Source organism: Felis catus, chromosome C1, assembly GCF_018350175.1.
Source record: "Felis catus isolate Fca126 chromosome C1, F.catus_Fca126_mat1.0, whole genome shotgun sequence".
NCBI lineage: Eukaryota > Metazoa > Chordata > Mammalia > Carnivora > Felidae > Felis > Felis catus.
In genome coordinates this window covers 6,342,765-6,370,339 of record NC_058375.1, presented here as the reverse complement: position 1 = coordinate 6,370,339, position 27,575 = coordinate 6,342,765, and the positions used below count along the sequence as shown (strand labels likewise).

Sequence of the window (27,575 nt, the reverse complement as noted above, 5' to 3'; positions counted from 1 at the left end):
TGTTTGTAACAGCATTATTCAAAGTAGCTGAAAAGTGGGCTATCAACGTAATTGATAACATGCTGCAATGTGGATGAACCTTGAAAACATGCCACGTGGAAGAAACCAATCCCCAAAGACAACTTACTATCTGATTGCATCTATGTGGATGCCCAGAACAAGCAAATCCATAGACACAGAAAGTAGGTTAGTGATTGCCTGGAGCGGAGGGGAGGGAGAGGTCGGCAGTGACTGCTAACAGTTTCATTTTGAGGTGGTGAAATGTGGAATTAGATAATGATGGTTGCACAGACTCGTGAATATACCGTAAACTATGGGACGGTACGCTTCAAAGGGCCAATTTGATGGCAGGTAATTGGTCTCTCAATTTTTAAAAACACGAAATGTTGAAAAAAGTAAAACCAGCACATCAGGAATTAGTGTTTCATGAAAAAACCAAACCAAACCCTAGTAATCTTAACTTTAAAAAATCGCGTGCTCATTGCCAGAAAAAATGAAAACACCCCTTGCCCAAAGCAACCATCCCTGCCCGGTGAACGCTCCGGGTACCCACTGTATGAGGAATGAGGCTCGTCCTCCCCGTTGTTTCTGCTACTAGTGGAAAGAATGCCTCCCTCCGCCACCCACCACACACTCCGCACACAAGCTGGCTGCAAGGAAGGAAGGTAATAGTAGCCCTAGAAATGCCAGTCCTTCCCCGTCCAGGACAGGATGTCCTAGCCATCTGGCTGGAGCAGGGGTAGCCCTGGCGTAGGGGGCGGGGAGGAGGGTGCCCGGGCGGGGCGCGGGGACGCGGCAGGGGACCCGGGAGCCACGGGGTGGAGCCTAGAGGGCGTGGGGGCGTGGCTCGGGGTCCGGGCGCTGGGTCTCGGACGGCGCTTGGGGGCCACGGGGCGGGGCGTGAGGGCGCGGGGGCGGGGCGTGAGGGCGGGGCGAGATGCTGGGACCTGGGCGGGGCGGGAACGGGACCCGCGGGCCACGGGGCGGAGCGTGGAGGGCGCGGGGGTGGTGCGAAGGGGCGGGGCCGGGGCCGCTGACCCGGAGGGGACCGGGAGGGGTCGGGGCGCGAGCTGTGGGCGCGTCGGTGCCCAGACGGCGGCGGCGGCGGCCGCACGCGCGGCCCGGCCTCTGTCCCCGCGGCGCCGCGGCCCCGGCCCCCTGCCCGCCGGGCCATGCCGCCGCCCGCGCCGCCCACCGAGCTGGTGCCGTCGGAGCGCGCCGTGGTGCTGCTGTCGTGCGCGCTCTCCGCGCTCGGCTCCGGCCTGCTGGTGGCCACGCACGCCCTGTGGCCCGACCTGCGCAGCCGGGCACGGCGCCTGCTGCTCTTCCTGTCGCTGGCCGACCTGCTCTCGGCCGCCTCCTACTTCTACGGGGTGCTGCAGGACTTCGCGGGCCCCTCGTGGGACTGCGTGCTGCAGGGCGCGCTCTCCACCTTCGCCAACACCAGCTCCTTCTTCTGGACCGTGGCCATCGCCCTCTACCTGTACCTGAGCATCGTCCGCGCGGCGCGCGAGCCTCGGACCGGCCGCCTGCTCTGGGCCTTCCACGTGGTCAGGTGGGTGACAACGGCGCCGCTTTCCCTCGAGTCCCCGACCCCCCGCCTGGGCCCTGCCTGCTGCCTCTGGGGCCCTCGCGCCCTTGTGGCGCCCGCGTCCTGGTCGGACCCCTGGCGGGGGGCCCGGCAGATCGTGTCTGCTCATGTTAGGGGGCAGCCCCGGGGCCAGAGGGACGATGCGGGTGGAGAGGTTGGACCTGTCCTGAGCGTCAGCGCCGAGGGCGCCCCTTCCTGCCTGCCCTGGCCCGAGCCTCCCAGCGAGTTGGGTGCCTCAGCGCAGCCCCTTGGAGGGCGGGGGTGGGGGTGGGGCCAGAGCTCGGCCCTCGTAACTTGGAAGACACCTTATGCCTTCCCTAAGTTCGGGCCATCTCTGCTGCCCTTGGGGAAAAGCGCCTCGTTCCCAGGCAGAGAGATGAGTTAGGTTGGGCTCCAGGCTGGAGAGGGCGGCTGCTCCCAGCCCCCACCCTGTGCCACGGAGGTGTGATGCATTCAGCCACTCCCAGGCTAGCTGCCGCCTGCTACCTGCAGTGTCTCAGCTGTAAGATTTACAAAGGACCATCTTCATTATTTTGTCTTTGCTCGTCTCTAGACCCAGACCATCTTGACTTCCTAGGGTTCGGCATCTCTGAGGGTGAGGTCAGTGGCAGAAACTGGTCTGGAAGAGGGCCCCCAGCTGCCTGGAGTGTATGGGAGTAGAGGAAGCCCAGGCGGTGCCCTGCCCTGGCATTGAATCGTCTCATTAGGTCACCCTCACCTACGCCTTCCTGGTGTAATTTCAAGATTCTGACATCTGATGGTGCCCCGTGCTGCACCCAAGGCCGGAATCTTATAGGGCTTGTTTGCCCTTTTTCCTCTCCCAGATAAGAGCACCAAATACTGGGGCGCCTGGGTGGCCCAGTCAGCTGAGCATCTGACTCTTGATTTTAGCTCAGGTCATGATCTCAACAGTTCACAGGCTCGAGCCCTTCATCGGGCTCTGTGCTGATAGGTTGAGCCTGCTTGGGATTTTCTGTCTCCCTCTCTCTGCCCCGCCCCCCTTCTCTCTCTCTCTCAAAATAAATAAATAAACATTAAAAAAACGTAAGCGCACCTAGTGCTGCCCTAATTATAGGACATCTCTGTTAAATACTTGAGTGCTTTCCATGGGACTGAGGACACTCAGCAGTTTGGTAGAGACAGGTCACCTGGGTGTCACAACAGTGAGATCACAAGTCTGCAGGAGTCACTTGACCCCTAGGTCTCAGAACGGCTGGATGAAGGCCAGCTGGTCCCTGGGAAACTAAAGGGCCCGCTTCTCAGCTGTTCATGTCAAAAGCTTGGCAAGGAGTGAGACAGGACCTCAGATGCTGCAGGGACTCACAGGGGCTGCCTTTCCTCCCCTTGCAGCACCCCCCCTGAGCTCTGTGTCCACGCCAGAGACCCAGTCCTTAGCAGTCTGGCTGGGTGTGGCTGGCATGTAGACTAGAGTTCACATGTACTTGAGAAATCGAGCCTCCGACTGGCTTTCTTTGCCAAGAATCTCTTCTCTTTTTTTCCCCTCTTAAAAAAAAAAAAATATATATATATATATTACAATGTGTTTTTTAAGGGATAAAGAGAACCTAGTACAGATCCTATAGAAGATACATTTCCTGATGAACCTGAGTTGGGAGTTCCTTCAGCTCAGTCCTAGGGGTGTTTTCTGTGATGCTTAGGAAAGGCCTCCTAAGAAAGCCCCTTTTGCTGGCCACAGAAAAGAAGGGAATTGTTCATCTTGTCCCTTGAATGTGATCCATCTACTCCTTAAAAGAAAATTACAAGAAGGAGAAGGAGAAAATTATCTATATCCAAGCTAGGAAGGGAGAATGACAATTTATTCTCTGGGGTTCCCTTTCAGAAGCTTAGTGCTTAGCTCCTGGCTGGTCTAAGAGGATTGGTAGAAAACCTGTCTAACAGGTTCATTTATTGACTGAGATCCTCCCAGCCTGTCTTGCTAATGACCTTGCTAAGGCCTCTCCAGCGCCTCTCCTGGGAGTACGAGTGTATAACTGTTAAAGACCTGTCGGCAGGAGAAATCTCATCTTTAGACAGAGGCTGCAGGGTCATCCACTTTTTCACCATTTCAGACTGCTGAAAATCAGTCTTCTTCAGACCTCCAGTTGATCACGTCTATTGTAGTTTTTATGAAATGATTTTGTAAAAGATTTTATTTTTAAGTAATCTCTGTACCCGGCGTGGGTCTTGAACTCATGACCCCCCGAGATCAAGCATCACACACTCAGCCCCCTAAGCCAGTCAGGCGCCCCTGAAATGATTTTTTCAAAACACCAGCAGATATCCTGATGAGTGGACAGAGGACACATCCAGACACGGAGTCAAAACGGCTCATAAACATGTGGGGAAAAGTTTACGCCATTCATACTCAAAATAATGCAAATTATTTAACAGTGAGCTACCATTTTGTTATTAAATTAGCAAAAAATAGTGAAGTAGAATACTAACACGATAAATGCCAGGAAAACAGGTAGTCTCCTACATTATTACTGGCAATGTAGACTGGAATTATCCACATAGAAAGTACTCCTTGGTCCACTGATCCTATTTATAGGATCCTATATATCCTTAAAGAGATAATCCAAAATACATTCAAAGCTGTATATACAGGGGAGTTTGTGTGAGAATTTGGAAGCAACTTGAACGTCCAAAAAAATCAGGGAACAGTAGATGACAAATTGCATCCTACCGGAAATGTATCACAGCCCTTAGATACTGGCTGCGAACTCTTTAAGTCGTGTTTGTTGAACGGTATGATATAACGTTAAATGAAAAAACCCATCTATAAAACGGAATGCAACCATGTAAAGCAGGAGGCGGGATAGAATCCTGCCCATACACCACTTCCCAGCAAGAGCCTGCAGTGCCCCCAAGACCCCATCGTAATAACTGACCAGGTTGCCTTTACAGAAAGACTTTTTTTCCCCCCCGCTTTGGAGGAGGGCTGCTTACACTTTATCCTCATGGACACCGTATCTCATCACAAGCCTGCATCTGGCTCCTGACGTCTTGCAAAATGCAGTTCCATTCCTTAGCCAGTGACCCAGGGGCCAGGCAGGATGGTCACCCTCCTGTCACAGCTGGTGAGACTTGCCCCAGGTCACAGAACCATAAATGGGAGGCTCGGGGCTAGAGGGTCCATCCTGTGTTTATGATCCCATCTTGTCTCTTGGCCTGGCGACGATTTTAAAAATTGAGGTGTCGTGAAACAATTTGTTTTTGACGTTCCAGATTTCCACCGTTGTTAACATTTTATCGTGTTTGCTTTGTCCTCTGCAGTTATTTTTCTGGGGCCATTTAAGAGTAAGCTGGAGACTTGGGGCACCTGGGTGGCTCTAGTCGGTTGAGCGGCCAACTTGGGCTCAGGTTATGATCTCACAGTCTGTAAGATCAAGCCCCACATCGGGCTCTGCTATCAGCACAGAGCCTGCTTCGGATCCTCCGTCTCCCTCTCTCTCTGCACCCCCCCCACACACACACACTCTGTCTCTCAAAAATAAATATTAAAAAAAAAAAAAGTTGGGGCGCCTGGGTGGCGCAGTCGGTTAAGTGTCCGACTTCAGCCAGGTCACGATCTCGCGGTCCGTGAGTTCGAGCCCCGCGTTGGGCTCTGTGCTGACCGCTCAGAGCCTGGAGCCTGTTTCCAATTCTGTCTCTCCCTCTCTCTCTGCCCCTCCCCCGTTCATGCTCTCTCTCTGTCCCAAAAATAAATAAACGTTGAAAAAAAAAATTAAAAAAAAAAAGTTGTAAACTGATGTCCCTGGAACCCCTAAATCCTTTAGTGTATGTTTCCAAAAGAAAGGCAGAGTCTCTTAAGTAGCCACATAAACCTTCCAAAAGCAGGAAAACGGTACAGCACGGAACAATGCTCTCTGACAGTGGACATCACAGAGACTTTGTCTTCTGCGAATGTCCCCGACAGCAGAGGGAAACCTGGGCTTGTGTTTGGTTTAGTTGTCGGGTCTCTTTACTCTCTTTCAGTCTGCAACAGTTCTCCCGTCTTTCCTAGTGTTTCACAACACTGACTTTTTTGAAGAGTTACAGGTCTGGGTTTTTTGTTTTGTTTTAATTTTTTTAATGTTTATTTTATTTTTGAGGGGGGGGGTGCGAGCAGGGGAGGGGCAGAGAGAGAGAGAGAGAGGGAGACAGAGAATCCGAAGCAGGCTTCAGGCTCTGAGCTGTCAGCACAGAGCCCGACGCGGGGCTCGAACCCACAAACTAGGAGATCATGACCCGAGCCGAAGTCGGACGCTCAACCAACCGAGCCGCCCAGGCGCCCCTGAAGAGTACGGGTCTGTTTTGCAGAAAGTCCCTCTGCCGGGCTGGCAGCTGCTTCCCCAAGAGTGGTTTCAGGTCCTGTCCTTGGGCTGGAGTCTCACAGAAGCACCGTCTTCTCATTGCCCCCTTCCCCGGGTGACTTTGATTCCCCCCGCCATCTGGTGATATTAACTTTGATCGCCTGATTAAGGTGTTGCCTGTCAGTTTTGCACTGCAGTTACTGTTTCCCCCTTTGTGATTAGTAACTATCTCGTTGCGATAAAGATCTGTCACTCCTCAAACTTAACCCGCTCGCTCGTTTAGCATACATTGAACCTGACAGTGTTCTGAAGTGAATTTCCTGTTTTTGGTTGCCTTTTTAAGGTTGTGTGAGAATACGCAGCATGAAAGGGAAATCCTTGTAGTAAGAAGTCCCTCCCTGCTGTATCTTAGCTGCTGAGGCAGCCTGACACAGTCACCCCATGTTTTACATTCACCTGGACATGCATCGGGGACCCTTTACGATTCGCACCTCTTAGAAGGGCCTAGAGCTGTGGTGAGCGGGGGGAGTTCTCTTCTGGTCAGATAAGCCAGGTTGGCCAGAAACCATCCCGGTCCCCCTGGGGATCACTCACGCCCTGCCTTCCGAAAGCAGTTGTCCGCTCCGGACCCCCCGCACGGGGTGGTGGGCTCCTTCAGGGTCAGTGAACTGCCCCCTGCACCTGTGTGCCCAGGCGCCACTGTGCCAGCTGTCCCTGTGTGTCCTGTGACCACAGGAGGAAGGTGGGAGGGGTGGAGGGGTGGGGCGGGGAGGGGCGCCTCATTTCACCAAGTCAGAAGGAAGGGTCCTGGCCGCCTCAAGCAGTCTTAGGGTTTCTTCCGGCGTCACTCAGGTGGGAGAGGATGGGGGCACGTGGGCCCGCCCACTCCAGAGGTTGCTTGGGGGTTCTGGAGGAAGAGTCTACGGCACCCACCGCAAGTTCACCATCGAGATCCCTGCCGTGGGGGGAGGGGCGCCTGGGTGGCTCAGTGGGTTAAGCTTGATTTCGGCTTAGGTTACGATCTCAGGGTTCGTGGCTCGGAGCCCCACTTCAGGGCCTGTGCTTGGGATTCTTTCTCTCCCCCTCTCTCTACCCCTCCCTGACTCAAGCTCAAAATGAATAAATAAACTTAAAAATAAAAATAAAAAGGCCCATGCTGTGGGGAGCGGGAAGTTCTAATGTGGACAAAAGGGGAAACGGGCCACAAAGGGGAAGATCCTCTGAGCTCTCTGGTGGGAAGCTAGCTCACCGTGGGGCCCGGTGGCGAGGCCCCAGGCAGGTGCGTCTGAGTGAGGGGCGCAGGTAGCAGCTGCGTGAACAGCACCCCGTGTCGGCCAGTGCTCCCCCAAATAACAAGAATTGGGCTGGCTTTACCTGTTCCCCCTAAAAAGTCTTCAGAGGGCACTGCTGCCTCGTGAGGTCTCTGCACAGCGTTTCGTGTTCACGGGATACTGGGCGCAGCACCAGAGGCTGCCCTTGACCTTCCTACCCGGGCAAGGTCAGACTCTGCCCGTCCTTCCCCGGCGTCCAGTCAGCCAGGACCTGGACGGCCAGGAGAGTGGCTCCGAGCGTTGCAGCGTGGCTCCCTGATGCCCACCGGCCCCGGGGCTGCAGAGGCGTGCCGGGGTGTGTGTGCTTCAGAGTCCCTTGGGACAGACACCCCACTCCCTTCTGCGGCCAGAGCTGCGGAGCGACCTCATGGTGGCCTGGGCAGTGGCCGGCTCCCTGCGCTTCTCCCACGACCCACCCCTCTGCCCCACGCTCAGCAATAAGTGCCCATTGTTTCCGGGAAGAAACCTCTAGGCGGCCACGGGCCTTGTGACTCCTTTCACCAGGCCTGGCTCCTTGCAGCTGCGCCTCCCTCCGGGCCTGGCTCTGTCCTGCCACCAAGTGCTTTCTAAATTGGCACATTGTTGCCCGATAGTTTTGTTCCCAAGGCAGTTTTTGAGTTAACGGTCAAGGCCTTCCGTGGGCCACGCGGCACGCCGACCAGGCACTGGGAAAGGCTCCTGTTTCTTTCCCAGCAGGGGCCAACCCCCTTGCAGAAAGATCTGTGGGAAGAGTGAGGTTTGGGGTGGGGGCAGATGACTGAGCAGACCTTTCAGGCGGCGGGTGGCAGGTTATTCCCGTCTGTGTGCTAAAGTGGAACTGTCCCTGCCCCTGCAGGTGTCCCCCGCCCCTGACTCCAGTGGGAGAGGTTTCAGAGACCATTTAACAGAAGATCCCCATGTGGGCAGAGCTGGGGACTCCCAAGGGAAACCCAGAGCATCACTGTCCTGGGGACGGGCCGCCCCCGCTCAAGGTCATCTGACACATGCCAGGGAATGCAGGTGTTAGGGATGGCTTACTCACCACCTGGCTCATCCTGTGGTGCCTCCGGTTCTGCTCCTCTGGAGGAGACTGAAAAGCAACAGGATGGCCAAGTTCCAAGGAGGAGCTAAGCTCGTGATAGATCTGAATGGCTTTTTGTCTGTTCAACCCTCCCCTAAGCTTCCTGAGGGCCCCCCACCAGGGGTCTGAGATCAAGGGTGGCAAGGTTGGTTTCCTCTGAGGGCTCTCTCCTTGGCTTGTAAATGGCCGTCTACACCCTGTGTCTTCACATGGTCGTCTGTGTGTGTGTGTGTGTGTGTGTGTGTGTGTGTGTGTGTGTCTGTATCTCAGTCTCTTCTAAGGACAGCAGTTGTGCTGGATTAGGGCCCACCTTACAGACCATTCTAACTTAATCACCTCTCTAAAGACCCCCATCTCCAACTACGGTCACATCCTGAGCTACTGGGGTTAGGACGTCAACATATGAATTTTGAGGGGGACGCAGCTCAGCCCTTAACAGCCTCCGAGGGAGAATGAGTCCGACTTGGAGTCTGGCCTTGGTTTCCAGGTGGACACGAGTGAGAGGGTGTGGGCACCTCTCGAAGAACCTCTAGGTTACCCCTCCAAGTGAGGGACTCTGCTCAGCGTGTGGTCTTCGGGCTCCCTCCATCTACATGCCCCCAGCCCTGCTTCTCAGAGTCACAGGTTTGGAGAGAAAGGGCCTTATCAGTCACCTGCTTTAATCCTGTCCCTCTCCAGACACCTTTCGTAGCCTCCCCTGCACGTGGGCCAGTCCAGCCCTCAGTTTGGGGACCGAGCAAGACACCTTGCCCTTTCCTCCAGCCTCCTGACCCCATCTCCTAGGTCAGGTCCTAGCCGGACCTCATCAGGGGTCTTTAAACATCTGAGGATGGCCCAAGGCCCAGCATCTCCTGACGTGCCTGGCTCTGGTGCCAGCTTAACCATCTCGGATTTAGAATGCGGGTCGCAAGTGTCCACACGGAGGCGGGAGAGTTCCCCGGTGGTTCTGATCTGCCCCATCTGAGCACCAGGGTGATCCCTCTGACCACATGAGTTTTTAGGTCATAATCAACTACAGCCCTTGGTCTTCTTCACGTGCTGCGATTCAGCTATATTTTACTTGTCCTGATTTTGTTAATGTTTTGGTTGATGGCTTCTTTGGGGGGAGGGAAAAGAAAAAACTGTGGCGTGGTACCTGCCAGTACACCCTTCTGGAAAGCAGGGATCGTGTCGCGCATGTCTTTGTGGAATGCCTTCCGGATTCATGGCGCCTACGACTCGGGCTGGTCACCCGGCCAGAGAATGGCTCGGCTTATCCGAGGTTGCCCCAAATACTGACTGTCTTCTCACTCTACAGGTTAAGAACACAGGGCGTCTTGCAGCTTCTTATCCGTTTTTATCCTCTGTCCAGTGGTTGTCCTGAGCCAGCCGGCGAGACCCCAGTCGTTAAATTTTAGGGCATTTTATGAGCTGATTGTTAAATACGGCCATTAGCAAAAAGTAAAGTATGTAAACTTAGAGTAAGTTACTTTAAAAAGAGTAACAAGGGGCGCCTGGGTGGCGCAGTCGGTTAGGCGTCCGACTTCAGCCAGGTCATGATCTCGCGGTCTGTGAGTTCGAGCCCCGCGTCAGGCTCTGGGCTGATGGCTCGGAGCCTGGAGCCTGTTTCCGATTCTGTGTCTCCCTCTCTCTCTGCCCCTCCCCCGTTCATGCTCTGTCTCTCTCTGTCCCAAAAATAAAGAAACGTTGAAAAAAAAATTAAAAAAAAAAAAAAAGAGTAACAAAAATGCCAAGAACTACATCTTAATGATTTTACTCTTATCCGTACACTTGAGGTGATTTACAACTATTGTCTCTGTGCAGGGGGAATACTGTTGGGCATGCTGCACATCTGTTCCCTACCGCACGTATTGGCGGCTTGAAATTAGCCACAGTGGGGAGGTTTACACCGTGGAAAATGGCAGCCCCTCCAGATCAGGGGCTGGTTTATTGTTTTGTCGATTGCGTAGAGCAGAGGTCAGCAGCCTTTCCCTGTGAAGAACCAGCTAGTAGTTCTTTTCCGCCTTATCTCAGTCGCGCCTCTCCAACTTCTGCTCTCTCTGTGGCCTGAGAGAGCCATACACATGTACGCAAGCGAGTGTAAATGAGGTGGTCCTGCAATAAAACTTTATTTAAAAAAAAAACGGACCTCGGGCCATAGTTTGCTGGATCTAGACTTACGGGAACGGAGAAGATGTTAGTGAGGATGACACGAAGTGTTCCGTGTGAGGACTTCAGCAGAGATAGTAACCCCGTTGGGGCAGGCAGGAAGCCGGGTATTTAAGAGGGTGAGAAGAGGCGTTCCGGCACTTGTCTTGTCTCTTAGGTTTCCCTTTTCACGTTCATCTTATTCGGGAAGGGAAACGAAAACACAACCAACTTCACATCATGGGACTACTTTCATTTGGCAACTGCAACCACAGGGTGTCGGCACAGACCAACTAACGCGTTTTGTGAGACTCGGTTGGCTCTTTAGAAGTCACAACAAGAAGGACTGTGTCGTCTATATTACTTACAGATCGTGTGCTTCACACGTTTGGTGTCAGTTACATTAATGAGACACGTATACGTACATGCATTCCTACCACGCGCACACACACACACACACACACACAAATGCACTCTTTGCGGAGAGCCGGTTGTTAAACATCGCCAGCACGCCAGCCCGTACCCATAAATTACAAGTCGGGCAGAACCTGCTTTGTGGGTTCCTAGGCTCTCCCTCCCTCCCACTCTATTCCCACCCTTTCCTCACGTTACCTCTTCTTCCCGGCTCCCCCTTAAATACCTCCCCAAACAGCTTCTGCCCGTCTGTGCTTATGTTCAAATAGTGACTCTGATTGATCAACCCACGTTCCTAGGATGTATTTTTTATAATGTTTATTTATTTTCGAGAGAGAGAGAGAGAAAGCGTGCATGTAAGGGAGGGGCAGAGAGAGGGGGAGACAGAAGATCCAAAGCGGGCTCCACGCTGACAGCAGAACTCCAACCCACCGACCGTGAGATCATGACCTGATTCACCAACTGAGCCACCCTGGCGCCCTGGTCAACCCACGTTCTCAACCCTTGAAAGCCCTCTACCTGTTTGGTCTTCTCTCTGGCTCTTTCCCAACACAAACTTAGCTCCAGGTGCAACCCAGGATACACAGGATATACAAAGCCATCACTCTGTGGCTTTCCTATGACAAGTCACAGAGCGGGGTCCGTCTCCGTGTGGGGCCCAGGTCTCCTGTGAGCGCCGTCAAGATGCTGACAGAGGAGGAGTCCCTGCTGACTGAGCGGTTCCTTCTTCCTGCCCTGTGCTCTCCCTTCCTTCCAGCCTGGGGGCACCCCCTCCGCTAGGAGGAACCCTGTAAACCATAAAGTGGTCGAAACACAAATAACTTCAGGATTGCAGTTTAGTACTTTATAAAGCCTCTTTTTTCCTTTTCAATGACAATGATGTCCTTGCAATGAATAGTTAAGGAGTAAATTGGGGAAAGCTGTCTCAGTCACTTGGCTCAAACTCCATTCACTCATTCATTCATTCATTCATTCAGCAGGTCCTTGTTTGGCCCCTACCAGGTGCCGGGAGCTGTTCTAGATGCTGGAAAGAGCCCTGCACCTGCCTTCATGGAGCTCATAGCTGTGACATATGTTGTCCCCGGGCCCCAGGATGGCATGAGCTTTGGTTTCGTATGGTAACCCTTTATTACGACACAACAGTTTGACGCTAATATATATCAGCTAAACGGATGACTAACTGACAGAACAGGCATTTAAAACGGACAGACTCCCGGGGCTAACTTGGTACCTTTCTCATAACCCTTTAATTTCTGTGGGGGTTTTTGGCCCTTCTGTGCCTTGGTGACCTCAAGAAAGACAGGCTGCGTCCCGCCTCCCCTCCCGCCGTTGGGCGAGCAGAGGCCGGGGTGCAGAGGTACAGTGACGCTATCCTCCTGCTCCTGTCTGGGCCCCCCCAGAGGCCAGGGTGGGGACAGGGGCAGGTTGAACAGGCACCTCTGTTCTGAAGGTGCCCCACGCCGAGTCCTTCCCAGGTCCGGGAGTTGGCTTCCTCCCTTCTGTTCCACCCTAGCCCCCGCAGCATTTAGAGACTCTGATTGACCCCAGCACTTCTCAGTTTGGCAAGACTAACGCACAGCCTCGGTCTCATCATCATTCCACAACTTTCTCTCAGAAAGAGCCGCTGCTGGCTGGCTCAGCCAGAAGAGCATGCAGCTCCTGACCTCGGGGTCGTGAGTTCGAGCCCCACATTGAGTGGGGAGATTACTTATAATAGTAAATAAATAAAAATAGACTTAAAAAGAGCTGCTGTTGCTCTCAAAATATAACCGATTTCCGGGGCACCTGGGTGGCTCAGTGGGTTAAGTGTCCAACTTCAGCTCAGGTCATGGTCTCGAGGTTCACGGGGTTGAGTCCCATGTCAGGCTCTGTGCTGACAGCTCAGAGCCTGGAGCCTGCTTTGGATCCTCTGCCCCTTCTCTCTGTCCCTCCTCTGCACTCCCTCTCTCTCTCTCTCTCTCTCTCTCAAAATAAATAAACTTCATATATACCTATGTAACTTCGTATATACATATATATGTATATATAACCGATTTCTGAACTAACTAAGCATTTTACTGAAGACTGTGTTCTGTTTACGTAGTGCTTGTCCTTCGGTGACTGACCTGGGACACGGGCCCATGTGTGCTCTTCCAGGGGGCAGAAACTGCGTGGGCCTCCCACATTCCTGGCACCTGCACCACAGGCCGGAATCCTGGGCCGTCAGTCATGACCCAGGACAGCGGTCAGATACGCTGACACACTTACCCAGTCCTGTGTGCCAGGCACACCCCAATCTTTACTGGCGATCTCATAATGACCTACTCGGTCCCAGGCCCGGTTCTCAACCCCACTTGGTGGGGAAAGACACTGATGTGTTGAGGCCGAGTGGGGACAGGGCCAACTTGGACCCAGCCTGTGGCGTCACAGCCCAGGCTCCTAACCACCCCTCGTGCCACCATGAAGCTTCTGGGTGTCCCCCTGGCCCGTTTCAAATGTTTTGCCAGCAGACTGGTGCGGGGACACCAGGAAGCACCCTGGGGCCTGGCCCTCATCCTACTGGGTTGCCATCAGGGTGAGCTCCCAAAATGTCAGCCCCGTGCTTCTGTGAGAGGGGGTTCCTGCCCCAGGTTTTATGCTTTAGGGGCCCCCCTTTTCCAGGGATACCCCCTTCTCTTGGAGCAAGGAGGCCTCTGGGCCATAGACATGTGTCCACCCAAAGCCCTTGTTTCCCCTTCTAGAAACGGCTGCAGGTGCACGGGGCCCTGGAACCCTCCGCTCGGGCAACCCAAGCTGCCCGTGTGTGCAAGGGACCAAGCGGGGGCCTGGCTGTTTATGGGGTGTGTGGGCGAGCCATGGGCACATGGGCCGGTGTCTGTGTGCTGCCATGCAGGCCCCTTGGGGGCAGGAAGGAGCTGCCCTCCCCGCACCGCAGCGTTCTCGTGCCCGTCTGCAAGGTGCCCAGCAATTCTGAATCAGAACCCGGCCTCCGAGGGAGGTGGGGGTGGTGTCTATCCAGGCAGGAGGCCGGGACATCCCTGTGTCCTATTACCCGAGCTCCGTGACATTCGGGTGGGCCTGGCAGGGCTTGGGCAGAGCGGGGCCGGGGTGGGGGATTTGAGGATTCCTGCCGGCCTCTCTGCTGTGAGGTGCAGGGTTTGGAGAGCACCGATCTGTCCATGGAGGGAGCGTCCGCTCGCTTCGCCCCTGCCGGCTTTGCCGGGGGCGGGGCCTGACCTCGCAGCGTCCCCTTTGTCCCTTGTTCCTCAGCTGGGGGGTCCCGCTGGCCATCACCGTGGCAGCTGTCGCTCTGAAGAAGATCGGCTATGATGCCTCGGACGTGTCGGTCGGCTGGTGCTGGATCGACCTGGACGCAGAGGACCGCGTCCTGTGGATGTTGCTGACCGGGAAGCTGTGGGAGATGCTGGCCTACGTCACGCTGCCCGTGCTTTACCTCCTCATCAGGAAGCACATAAACAGGGCGGTAGGTACCTGCGGCCCCCCCAGCCCCCCAGCCCAGACCTCCCTGTGGCCACTGTGCCCGGCAGCCCGGTGCTGGGCTCGGCCACCTCGGGGACAAGCCGGGATGGTGCATCGTGGGCCGAATGGTTGGCTAATCACGCGGCCCTGGCAGGAGCGGGTCCTGTCACTCCTCCGTTGTGGATGAGGAGACGGAGACTGGCAGAGGCCGAGGGGCTCCCCAGACTCGCCCAGACCCTGAGGCCAGAGCCACGGTGCGTGGATCCGGGAGGCGGAGGCGAGCGCCCCCGCCTGCGTTCGGCGCATAGGCCTCTGCTGCCCCCTGCTGGCCGGCCGCCGGGGTTGCTCCACCTCCAAGAGCGTTGAACTGCTCGGGGAGCGGGCGAACTTGGACGCCCCTGGAAGAGGAGGGCGTGGAATTTCGTAATCGGCGACACAGACGCCTCACCGCGTTACCTGTGGTCGTTAAAAGCGTGTCATAAATGGGGACTCTTCGGGGTCTCGGGAGCTCAGAGAGCACGAGCTGCGCTGGCCGGAAATTCAGGCAAGAAAGCTGTTCCTCGCACCAAGTGGCCAAATGGTTCCTGGTCCTGCCGGCTCTGCGGGCGTGCAGTACGGGCGTCCTGCCGGCGGAGGCGCTGCGGGGCGGGTGGCGGTGGGACCCCAAGGGGACAGCGACGGGGACCGAGCGCTACCAGTTCGCGGAGCCGAGCGGGGCGTCCGAGCTCGGGCCGGGACTGCTGCGGCCGCCGGGGGCGGGGCCTTCTTTTCGCCCCTGTGTCGGGCTGGACCTGCAGGGAGCGTGTCCCCGGTCCGGTCTCCCGGTGTCCTGTGACTCGGCAGCCGTTTCCCAGCTCGTAGGGGGATCCCCGCGGCTCCCACCGGCGACTTCGGAGTCTAGACTTCGGGCTCTCTTTTCACGCAGAAATGTCACGGCCGCCCACCTCCCTGCCAGCCTCTTCTGGCGCCGCTGGGGCTGCCGACCGACTGGTCTGAAATCTGTCTCCTCGCTGGTCTCCTGGCGGCCCAGGACTCCCTTCTTGGCTCCTTTTTACCCTGGGAAGGTTCTGGGCTCCCTGATGAAGCCTCCCGGGCCGCCCCTGTGGAGCTGCCCTTCTGTGTGTCTGTCTTCTGCCTTGACCTCCCCCCGCCCCCAACCCACCCTGGTGGGAGACCTGGTGCGGTGCCTTCGAGCACCCCATGGGAGAAGGGGTTGTCTCTTACCGTTCTGCAAGTGTTTCCAGAAAAGACTAGCCAGGGGGGAGGTGTATGGGCTGTTCTCTGCCTCCAGCTAGGAAGGAGAGCTAAAAATAAGTGAGCTGGAGCAAGCTTTGCAAGGGAGAGGACAGCCACCCTGCTCCCCCAGGCTCCCCGGGTCCTGGAAGGGCCCCCGCTGCTCCCCTGCCCCCCAGGCTGCCTGGGTTCTGGAAGGGCCACCCTGCTCCCCCAGGCTCCCCGGGTCCTGGAAGGGCCCCCGCTACTCCCCTACCCCCCAGGCTCCCTGGGTTCTAGAGGGCTGCTGCTGTCGCCCCAGGGGAGAAGGGAGGAAGCAGGTGCCCCAAGCAGGTGAGGTGCCACAGCTTGGGTGCTCACAGGTGCCAGGACGTGTGGCTTCTCCCCTCCCCTGGGCTTTCAGGGTCCCGGACACAGGGCCAGGCTGAAAAACACATCTTTGCTACAAGGAGCTTCATCTCTTTTTAGAAGTTCAGCTGCAATCTGGAAATGGAGCCTCCCCGCCCTCTCACTGAAGGGTGTTCCCAGGAATCGGGAAGCCAAAAGCCTGTGCCCGCTCACCTTTCCTTTCTCCCCCAGCTTTGGGTGGAGCCCCCTCCTTCACAGGCCTTTGCAGCCTGGGTGGGCTTGCAATCTGGAGGGGAGGACAGGACCGTCATCAGCACCAGGCCTGATAAACAAGGATGAATGGCGTCTAGGAAGGAGGATGGCAAGAGCTACGAAAAAACAGGCGCAAATAAAGAGCTGACTGTGGGGACAGCACAACCCCGGGAAATGCCTTTGCGCGTTCAAAGCCGTTGTCAGGATAGACCTCCTCCAGGGGGCGACATTGAGCAAACACTTGAAGGGGGTTGGGGGGGGGGGGAACAGCTAGTGCAGAGGCCCTGCGGCCAGGGTGTGCCTGGTATAAGTTTGGGGAATAACCAGGAGGCCTGAGTGGCTGGAGGAAGCCAGGGGCAAGCAGTAAGCCCGAGGTCAGAGCTAGGCCTTGTCAGGAACGTATGAAGCGGGGAGACCTTTGAGCGGCGGACTGGCTGAGCCTGACTGAGGTGTTCAAGGAACCGTGCGGTGCCAAGAACAAGACTGCGGTGGGGGGGGAGGGGTGGGGAGGGTGATGGAGGGAGACCGGTAAGAGGGAGCCGCAAGTACCCGGAGAGGCGGTGATGGTGCTTGGACCAGGCTGCCTCTGGCAGTGGCAGTGGACGGCGCGTCCAGATTCTGATGTCTTTTGAAGTTAGAACCCGCAGGGCCTAGGGATGGGACGCGGGCTGTAGCAGCGGGAGGGGGTTCCTGGGCCGGGCGACCGGAAGGACGCCGTTTCTGGGGCTCGGATCACGCATTGCCTTCTTGACACGGGAGGCGTCAGACGTGCGTTGGACGCCCTGGTGGAGACGCGCCGCGGGCGGTGGATGGAGGGCGGCGGGCAGCCCCCCTGGCTCACGCCTGTTCTCTGTGTCCCCCCAACACAGCACGAGGCGCTCTCGGAGTACCGGCCCATCCTCTCCGAGGAGCACAGGCTTCGGCGCCACGCCTCGGCGGCCGACAAGAAGCTGGTCCTCATTCCGCTCATCTTCATTTGCCTCCGGGTCTGGAGCACCGTGCGATTCGTCCTGACCCTCTGTGGCTCCCCGGCGGTGCAGTCGCCAGTGCTGGTCGTCCTGCACGTACGCAGGCCTGCCCTCCCCGGTCCTGGGTCCTGACTGCTCTGGTGCTGGGTCCCGTGCCCCTCGCCACCCCCCCCCCCCCGCCGCCGCCCCTCCTCCAGGCGCAGAGCAGGTGCATCCCAGCGCACCAGCCAGCCCGGGGCTGGCAGGGATCTCGGATGCACGGTGCCTCCCCCCGCTGCCCGAGACAGGGCTAGCCTTGGTGAGAGAAGGTGGAAGGGCGGTGAGGTTGTCGTGCAGCCCAGGGGCATGAAGGTGCTCTCCCCCGTGGCCTAGGAGCAGCCCCGGCCGAGTTGACCGATCCTGTCCTTCCCAACCCAGAAGACCTGGGGATACAGGTCCGGGCCAGGCCTGCGCTCCAGACCCGCCTCAGGGGGTGGAGGACAGGGCTCTGGGGTCCGCAGCACCTCCCGGCCCCCTTGCGTGTGGGTTTAAGACCCCCCTCCAGCCGCGGCACTCAGGCCTCTTTTCTCCCTGACAGGGGATCGGGAACACATTTCAGGGCGGTGCCAACTGCATCATGTTCGTCCTCTGCACCCACGCCGTCCGAACCCGGCTCTTCTCTGTCTGCTGCCGCTGCTGCCCTTCCCAGCCTTCCGCCCAGAGCCCGGCTGGCCCTCCCAAGCCTCCTGCGCCCTCCAAGACCGGCGAATCTCAGGGATCCAGACACACCCCAGATGAACTTCCAGTCACCTGAGCTGTTCCCTGCCCGGTTCCGTGCACAGGTGCTGCCTACCTGGGGACAGGTGGTTCCGGGAGTCCCCGCTGCAGGGCGTGCGGCCGGATGGCTGCGGAGCTATTAACCTTCTGCTTTTCGAGCTCTTGACGCCCGGTGGGGAGGGCAGCCAGCAAACTCTACCTCCTAGAGCCTCCGGGGGCTCATCCCCACTCACGCCCGCCCGCCCGCGTCCTGCTGCGTGCGCTCGCTCGGAGGGGTACTCGTCTGCAGGAGGGTCGGCCGTGAGATTCAGGGCAGCCGGTGGCACGAGGTCACTTTTAGGTCGCCCCGCGGTCCAGCGGTCATCGGCCCCGGGACCGCGCACAGCACCGTTTACAGTTCGAGGGGCCCACGCCTGTGGGGAGGAGAGCACAGTGAGACGTGGATACCGTGCACTCATCCTAAATAAAATGGTAGGGGGGTGTCAGAGATGCGTCCCCCACTTAGATGTCGTGAAGCGGATTTTTGGTTTGTCGGGGGGCATTGAGATTTCCGGCAGAGCCCAGCTTTTTTTCGCAGAGAGCTTTGCTCGTCAGTGAAAGAGCCAGTTCCCTTTAAGCAGGTCGAAGGTTTCCCCGGGAGGTTTCCCGGTGATCACGTGAGCCCAACACAACGCCGCCGGGCGGCCGGTCTCCCTGGGGCCCCCCAGAACCTCTGTATGTATGGGTTGCCAACCCTTGATGCAGATTGTGTCTGAATTTCAAGCACAGGCCGGAACCCACACCCTCCCTTCACCGGTCACTTAAAATACAGGTTCCCTCGTCCAACGCAAGAGCTAGGACCGGGACAGGAAGAGGCCGTTGCAGAGAATCCCCGTGGATGCCCACTGCCCCTCCGGTCTGCCCTTGTGAACACTGAGACGGGGAGGGAGCCAGTTTATTCACTCCCTGCTTTAGTTTTTTATAGGAAAGGTGACCAGGGAGTCCGTGAATGATCCAAACACAGACTCCAACCTGAAGGGGAAGGTTTGGGGCGTTGGTTGGGGGAAGTGACACATGCATCACGGGAATGATGATTTACATTTAAGAGAAGAGGATTTCAAATAAGCGTCTGTGTCTCTCTCTATATTCACGGCTCTTCCAGGAACAATTTCCTCGTGTTTCAGGAAACAGTTCCTCTGTTAAGTCACAGAAATCACTGGCGAAGGTGGCGGGTGACAGCATCACTGCAGGAGGCTTGCGGAGGGAAAGTGCCACTTTACCCCACACCTGTCCTTCCCCTGGGCTCCGTCAGAACTCGGCAAAACCGAAACGATCTTCTGAACCTGGAAAACGGTTCTGGATTAAAGCCAAAGCCTCATCATACTGTTGGTTCCTTTTTTTTTTTTTTTTAAGTTTATTTATTTTGAGAGAGAGTGAGAGTGCGTGGGAGGGGCAGAGAGAGAGGGAGAGAGCCTGACATGGGGCTTGAACTCACGGACCGTGAGATCATAACGCGAGCCGAAATCAAGAGTTGGACGACTCAGCCACCCAGGTGCCCTGTTGATTCCTAGTTTATTCTGTTTTTTTAAAAAAATGTTTTTTTAATGTTTATTTATTTATTTTTTAATTTTTTTTCAACGTTTTTTTTATTTATTTTTGGGACAGAGAGAGACAGAGCATGAACGGGGGAGGGGCAGAGAGAGAGGGAGACACAGAATGGGAAACAGGCTCCAGGCTCTGAGCCATCAGCCCAGAGCCTGACGCGGGGTTCGAACTCACGGACCGCGAGATCGTGACCTGGCTGAAGTCGGACGCTTAACCGACTGTGCCACCCAGGCGCCCCAAATGTTTATTTATTTTTGAGACAGAGAGAGACAGAGCATGAACGGGGGAGGGCCAGAGACAGAGGGAGACACAGAATCTGAAACAGGCTCCAGGCTCTAGGCTGTCAGCACAGAGCCCGACGCAGGGCTCGAACTCACGGACCGCGAGATCGTGACCTGAGCCGAAGTCGGCCGCTTTACCGACTGCGCCACCCAGGCGCCCCTCCTAGTTTCTTCTTAAAAGCAAAATCCGTCACAGGAAGACAATGGGAAAGGAAGGGTCGTCGACAGAACTGGGTCCAAAATGCTTTTTTTTTTGTTTTCCTTTTTTTTTTTTTTTAAAGAAAAAGTTTTCTTTATGAAAATCAGCAAGAGGCAGTCATCCCCTTAGGGACTAGAAGCCCCGGGCTGCCCTACAGAGAGCTACTTGTCAGGGGCGCGGTCTCCTTACAGAAGCGGCCAGCCTAAGAGGAATCCGGGGTTAAGGACGATACAGCAGGTCCTGGGCACATGGCTCGTAAAGACCTTCACATTAGCTTCTAGAATGGAGCAGACGTTCAGGAAGCTGCTTCCTGCAAAAAAGAAAACGGTTCCCAGCTGAGTTAGCGTGTGGGGCACGGTGGATGATGTGAGACTAAAACCTCGGAAGGGGGCCCAGAGTCCCGGGCTTAGACGGCAGGGCTGGCTGTCCGCCGCCCGGTGTGACTTCCACGGCACTGGCGAGACCTGGGTGTCCCCAGGCAGGCCGCGGGCAGGAGAGGCCCGCAGAGGGAGTAGGGGCGCAGGAGAATCTCTGGGTGCCTGGGGCTGCCTCAAGTTCTCATTGCGCTTGTCTGACGCCGCTGCCGTGCTGTCTGCTTTTGCAAAACCCACCCACGGGTTACCCCTGGCTATTTCCACTTCCGCTTCCTCCACTGCCCGCCCCGTCTCCGCAGCAGGTGGATGTGTTACTGTAAGTGGTGGAGACCGCGTGGGCAGGGGACAGGCTTGTCCCAGGGGCCGGGTCAGGGGGTGACGGGATTCGGAACTGGATGGTGGTGGCGATGAGGTCGAGTCTTAGGACTGTGGGAGGGGCTCCTGCTTCCGATCGAGCAAGAGAGGCTCCGTTCGTCTTCCGCTTCGCTCAGGCCCCAGTGGGTTTCTTTCTCTCCCATCAGCCTTGCTCGTGTCCATCCGCCTACAACCCCCCTGTCACGGATGCGTAACAGCCTGGACAGGTGCTGCGGCCCCCTCGGCGGCTCCTGGGCCGGAGCCCTCTCTTCTCAGGCACTTTCTGAACCTTGGTCTTTGAATCGGGTTCGCCAGGCACTGTTTGTTTTGTCATTTCATAAAGAGTAGGATTTGGTCCTGGGCTGAGGGTGCGAACAGCTCTCGCTGTGTGCCCGACAGGAAGAAACGTTTTATACAGACGCACAATGAGCGAGCGGTCTTTTGGTGGGTGCAAAACTGTAATGAAACCCTGGGCATCTTGGGTCGAAGCCAAAGTCTTGCTGTTTTTAATGAAATAAAGTAGCTATTTTTTCTTTTGCGTCTTTGGTGAACTGACTGCCGGCGATGGGGGTTGGAGGGGTGGGCACAGACTGGCCTGTGCCGTGGGGCGGCTCCAGAACCTTCTACGCGGCTGGGACCTGGAAACAACATCTGGGCCCTTCTCTGTGGGCAAATATAGTCAAGTGGCGGGGGGGGGGGGCACACCGTTGGCACAGCCAGCTTCTGAGTGTGCGTGCTAGGTGTATGGGGGGTGTATGGGGGGTGTATGGGGGGTGGGGGAATGGGGACTGTAGAATAGAGATTTCTGGCCCTGCCCCATAGGAGACCAACAGGCCCAGGTTCCAAGGACTCACGCCTGGAGCTAAACTCTGGTTAGTGAGAAGCTCCCGCACCGGGTCACTGACCCTGTCCCCTTTCCTGCACACTGCCACACTGCTGCATCCTGGGAACTCCGCTCCCCGAAGCGCTGCCTGTGCCTTGGTTCTAGTTTCTGGGTTTTGTGAAGTTAAAAGTACATGACCCCTCGAGAGAATGGGAAGGGAAGCCACGGACTGGGAGGAAACATTTGCAAAAGACACGTCGGGGTGTCTCCGCGAGGCGCACGGTAGCGAAACTCGTCAGCGTGGTCAGTTCACAGCATCGCAAACCAAACCGCCGTGCCGTATGCCCTAAACATACTGCCACGTAGGTCGGTTATTTATCACCAAGACTGGAAAAAGCAGACACATCGGGTAAAGAACTCATCCAATGTACACAATGAGCTCTTTTTTTTTTTTAATTTTTTTTTTAACGTTTATTTATTTTTGAGACAGAGAGAGAGCATGAACGGGGGAGGGGCAGAGAGAGAGAGAGAGAGACACGGAATCTGAAACAGGCTCCAGGCTCTGAGCTGTCAGCACAGAGCCCGACGCGGGGCTCGAACTCACGGACCGCGAGATCATGACCTGAGCCGAAGTCGGCCGCTGAACCGACTGAGCCACCCAGGCGCCCCTTTTTTTTAATGTTTAAGTTTATTTATTTTGAGAGGAGAGAGAGAGGGAGAAAGTGCACATGCAAGTGGGGGGAGGGGCAGAGGGAGGAGAAAGAGAATCCCAAGCAGGTTCCGCACTGTCAGCGCAAAGCCGGATGTGGGGCTCAAACCCACGAACTGCGACGGGGCGCCTGGGTGGCGCAGTCGGTTAAGCGGCCGACTTCAGCCAGGTCCCGATCTTGCGGTCCGTGAGTTCGAGCCCTGCGTCGGGCTCTGGGCTGATGGCTCGGAGCCTGGAGCCTGTTTCCGATTCTGTGACTCCCTCTCTCTCTGCCCCTCCCCCGTTCATGCTCTGTCTCTCTCTGTATAAATAAACGTTGAAAAAAAAAATTAAAAAAAAAAAAAAAAACCCACGAACTGCGAGATCATGACCTGAGCTGAAATCAAGAGTCAGACGCTTAACCGACTGAGCCACCCAGAGGCCCCTACAATGAACTCTTAACACATAACGCTAAGAATTAAGAAATGGGCCAAAGGGGCACCCGGGTGGCTCTGTCCGTTGAACATCCAACTCTTGATTTGGGCCCAGGTCATGATCCCAGGGGCCCCACATCGGGCTCTGTGCTGAGTGTGGGACCTGCTGGGGATTCTCTGTCTCCCTCTGCCCCTCCCCTGCCTCTCTTTCCAAAATAAAATTTAAAAAGAAAAAAAGAAATGGGCCAAAGGCTTTGACAGACACCTCCCCAAAGAAGATGTACACATGGCAAGTTAAGCATGGGCAAAGAGACGCCGCATCGTGTATCCTCAGGGAAACGCAGATTAAAACGATGAGATACCACCGCGCGCCCGTCAGAGTAGCCAGACTCCTGCCAACGCCAAATGCCGGCGAGGGTGTGGAGCCACAGGAACTCTCACTCATTGCGGGTGGAACGCGTCATGGGAGAGCCAGTTTGGAACGCAGTCGGGCAGTTTCTTACAAGACGAAACACACTTTTCCCATCTGATCCAGCGATGGCGCTCGATATTCACCCGCAAGTTGAAAACCTTCACATCCACACAAAAACCGTCCCATGGATGTTGGTAGCGGTTCCGCGCGTACTTGCCCAAACTCGGAAGCGACCGAGATGCTCATCAGTAGGCCACCGAGACCATGGGATATCATTCACCACTGAGAAATGGGCTGTCAAGCCATGAAAAGCCACGGATGATATGCATCGAAGTGAAAAGCCAGTCCGAAAGGCTACGTACAGTACGGTTCCGACTCTCAGACATTCTGAAAAGGGCAAAACCGTGGAGGGGTTTGCCAGGGGTTGAGGGAGAGGGAAGGATGAATGGGCAGAGCACGGGATTTTTAGGCCGGTGAGACCACCCCGTATGGCACCATGATGAGGGATACTCGTTCATACACGTTTGTGCAAACTCACACGATGTCCAACACCAAGAGGGGACCCTAACGTTCACCTTCAGACTGTGGATGATGATGGGCCCGAGTGGGTTCATCCAAGGTCACAGACACAGCACTGTGAGGGAGAGGGTCGGTGGGGAGGCTGTGTGTGTGGAAGAAGGGGGATATGGAAGCCTCTGCACCTTCCCCCTCACTTTTACTGTGAACCTAAAACCATCCTAAGAATCAAAGTCTTAGTAACATTAACGAACTGAAAATACATCGACTAGCCCCTAGGAATGGTTTGCATCTTTTCTTTACATTAAATTTGCTATTAAGATGTCACACATGGGGGCGCCGGGGTGGCTCAGTCGGTTGAGCGTCCGACTGCAGCTCAGGCTGTGATCTCGCAGTTCATGAGTTCGAGCCCCGCGTCAGGCTCTGTGCTGATGCCTCGGAGCCTGGAGCCTGCTTCCGATTCTGTGTGTCTCTCTCTATCTGCCCCTCCCCCCGCCCTCTCTCTCTCTCAAAAATAAGTAAACATTAAAAAAAATTTTTTTTTAAGATACGGCACACACAAATTTATTTTTATTTATTTTTTAAATGTTTTTATTTATTTTTGAAGGAGAGAGAGAGAGAGACAGAGCATGAGCGGGGGAGGGGCAGAGAGAGAGGGAGACACAGAATCCGAAGCAGGCTCCAGGCTCCAAGCCGTCAGCACAGAGCCCGACGCGGGGCTCGAACTCACGGACTGCGAGATCATGACCTGAGCCGAAGTCGGACGCTTGACCGACTGAGCCACCCAGGTGCCCCTAAAGCTAATTAATTTTAGAGAGACAAGAGACAGACAGGGTGAACAGAAGAGGGGCAGAGAGAGAGGGAGACACAGAATCCGAAGCAGGCTCCAGGCTCTAGGCTGTCAGCACACAGCCCGACGCGGGGCCCGAACCCACGAACTGTGAGATTATGACCTGAGCTGAAGTCGGACGCTTACCTGGCTGAGTCACCCAGGCGCCTTACAACACACACAAATTGAAATAGTATTGAAAGATCAGCGCCTTAGTCTCACCTCTAGGCGACGACCACTGTGACGGGAGCTGCGGGTTCTGTTTTTGTTTTTAGCTATTCTCCCCTTTGCATTTGCCGCCGTGTCTCTAAACTGGATGCTGTGTGCTTACCTGTGACAAAACGGAAGAAGCCTGTCCCGCTTATGCTGAGAAATATTCCTGCCACCCTACATTCCTCCTAGGGCTCCACGTGCCTGTCCCCACCCGTCCTGTCTCCCTTCATCACCCTTCCCTGACTTTCCCACCGGCCCCCTCCCCCTTGTCCTGCTTAGGGAGGTCCTGAGTGCCACCCAAAGCACAGTCTGGCCAGGTGACCCCCAGGCTGAACAGCAAAAACTGTAGGGAACGGCCCAAACCCCCGGTGTGCCCTCTGGCCTCCCCTCGCCTGGTCCCTGTCCCCTCTCTGAGCTCTCACCACCCTCCTCACCCAGCAAGCAGCACGCTGGTCCATGCTTGTGACGTGTGGGTTTCTTCCCAACACCGACAAGCAATTCTCTGCGTCACCAGCTGCGTGTCCGACGGTTCAATTCAGTTTGACCCCCGTTGGCCTGGAGACAGCGTCAGGTCCTGCAGAAGGAGGGCTCAGTCCCGCAGGACCGCCCCCCACCCCTCAGATGCCAATCTCAAGTCACCTGTGCTTCTGACCGCCCTGCTGTGATCAGGTTCCAACGACCCCATCCTCAGGTTTGATGAATCTGCTAGAGGGGTTCACGGAACTCGGAAACATTTTGCTTGCTCGATTACTGGTTGATTACGAAAAGATATAACTCAGGAACAGCCAGATGGAAATGACTCCTGGGACAAGGCGTGGGGGAAGGGCACCACTCTCCCCGAGCCTCTGCCTGTTCACCAACTCAGGAGCCCTCCAGACCCCTGTCCTTCTGGGCTTTCATGGAGGTTTAATTACAGGGACATGGCTGATTAAATTATTGGCCATGCGTGATTTAATTCACTCTGTAGCCCCTCTCCGCTCCCAGGAAGTCAACGGCGGGGCTGAATCTCATCCCAGTCGCATCCCTAGCTTACCTAGGGGCTTTTCCAAAAGTCATCACATGGACGTCAATATGCCTTTTCCCCTCTCAGTACTTAGGAAATTCTAAGGACTTTAGGATCTGTACGCCAGGGCTGAGACGAAGACCGAATATGTATTCCTTATTCAATCACAACCTCTCAGTGCTGTTCCGTGCTGTCCTATGCTGTTCCCTCTCCCTGGAAGATCCTTTTTTCCTCTTCCCGTCCGGCCTTTCACTTCTGCCCGGAGGGCACTTGCGTCTGCGCCAGGCCTTCCAAGCTGACCTCTGGCAAGCAATGTCTGCAGATACTCCTCTTCTGGCCTGTTCCCCCAGAGCCTGCCCTGTTCCTGGCACAGGGTGGGCCTCTATCAGGGCCAGCCCAGCACGCGCCTGGAGCTTAAGCCTTTCACATCTGGAAAGTGAGAAGCTTTGGGGGAAAGGCGGACTGCTTTTTGAATGAAGCCTGTGGCTCCAAAACAAACAACAAAACCGTCAGAATCGCTTCCTGGAGAAGAGTCTAGAATCCAGGCCCCATGAAGAAAGGCTTTGCCTACTGTTACTAGGTCGGACGTTCTTAGTAGCTAATAACTAGCGTTCACTGAGCTCTTGCTTAGGTTTGGGGCCAAATGAGGTAGCCCTTCTCAACATAAAGCTCTGGCCAGCTGCACAGGTTGCAGACCAGGATAAAGAAGAGTACTTTTGTGACAAGGCCTTACTGTATCTCAGGGTGAGAGCGGCAACATTGGGACATTAGGTGGTGCTGTTGAAGTGTGGCTTAGGTGGGTCTCTCAATGTACTTCGATTGGGCAGGGATCTAGAAACTGATGAAATTGGACGTGAGGTCCGCGAGCAAACGGCTAAGGAATCTTGAGACGTCTTTGGTGCAAAAAAGGTTTTCATTAAAGCACGGGACAGGACCCGTGGGCAGGATAGAGCTGCCCCAGGACCCTGAGGAGAGACTGGTTATATACTCTGGAGTTGGGGGAGATAAGGTCAAGAGGAAGTTTCCTAAAGAGATTTTCACATGCTAAAGACTCACAGGTTACTGGAGACCTAGCTATTGTCAAGCTAAGGTTGTTTTTCCCTCTTAGCAAAGCATTAACATTAAGACAGTAGGGGGTTCCCCGAAGAAATGTTAAATTCTGTGTTGGCCTCGAGTATTTGTCAATGGGCTGCAGGTTATAAGGAAACTTAATTTTCCCCGCATTTCTTTCTCGCCTTTGATCTCCACCTCACTACGGAGGGGAAGGTGATGTTGGGGCTGTGGTTTCCGGACATTAGACTGTTGGTAAGAGTGCCTTTTTCTTGTAATTTACGAAGATTTGCAAACTGGTGGAGACTCAGGTCCTGTGATCTCTGTCAGTTCAACCACTTGTGTTCGGTCCTTTGTCCTTGGGCAGCTGAGGAATGTCATGCATGTCCCACCTGGAGCAGGGGAGGGGGTGGAGGGTGCGGAGGTAGGGTGTTGTTAGCTTGCACTTGGCTCTCAGCTTGCTTTATGCTCCCTCTTCAATCTCCGGGCCCACCGTGGGGCTCCAGCTCATGCCCCTGAGACCAAGAGTCGCATGCTCTACCAACGGAGCCAGCCAGGCATCAGGATCTCGATGATCACAGCTTTGGATTAGCCGGCATCTGAGATGCAAATTCAGAGATGGAGTGTTGTTGTTGTTTTAAGTTTATTTATTTTGAGAGCGAGAGAGTGTGAGCAGGGGAGGGGCAGAGAGAGAGGATCCCAAGCAGGCTCTGCGTTGTCAGCACAGAGCCTGATGGGGGTGAGGGGGGGTGCGGGGGGCTCGATCCCATGACCCCAGGATCAAGGCCTGAGCAAGATCAAGAGTCAACCGACGGAGGTGCCCTGGGGGGAAGGAATGGTGGGCGGCCCCAATTCAGCGAGCATTTGAGGAACTCCTCAAGACTATCAGGCCGGAGATGGGAGATGGAACAGACCCTCCCTTCCGCGAATCCCTTCTATAGCTTTTCTTCTTGTTCCTGGTGGACGGGACAGGATCGGCTG

The 27,575-nt window shown here is 55.7% G+C and overlaps 1 protein-coding gene across 2 annotated transcripts; it reads left to right on the top strand.

Annotated features, from left to right (window-relative positions):
- The first annotated feature begins 1,033 nt into the window (after nt 1–1,033).
- GPR157 (G protein-coupled receptor 157) lies at nt 1,034–19,196 on the top strand. 2 transcript variants are annotated; one of them, XM_023258072.2, is made up of 5 exons: nt 1,044–1,555; nt 14,068–14,281; nt 16,980–17,174; nt 17,656–17,899; nt 18,976–19,196. In XM_023258072.2, the coding sequence occupies exons 1-4, from the start codon at nt 1,173–1,175 to the stop codon at nt 17,869–17,871; spliced, it is 1,008 nt and encodes a 335-aa protein (XP_023113840.2). In that variant the 5' UTR covers nt 1,044–1,172; the 3' UTR covers nt 17,872–17,899; nt 18,976–19,196. The 2 variants fall into 2 exon arrangements, with proteins under 2 accessions (XP_044890988.1, XP_023113840.2); XM_045035053.1 differs by lacking the exon at nt 16,980–17,174 and having other exon boundaries at nt 1,034–1,555; nt 17,656–19,196.
- The last annotated feature ends 8,379 nt before the right edge of the window (nt 19,197–27,575 follow it).

Bases quoted from the DNA above. Each gene is read 5' to 3' on its own strand.
- GPR157 (XM_023258072.2), top strand. From the start codon at position 1,173: ATGCCGCCGCCCGCGCCGCCCACCGAGCTGGTGCCGTCGGAGCGCGCC. The intron at 14,282-16,979 runs GTAGGTACCTGC...CCCCCAACACAG, and splicing joins GGAAGCACATAAACAGGGCG to CACGAGGCGCTCTCGGAGTA. The intron at 17,175-17,655 runs GTACGCAGGCCT...TCTCCCTGACAG, and splicing joins CAGTGCTGGTCGTCCTGCAC to GGGATCGGGAACACATTTCA.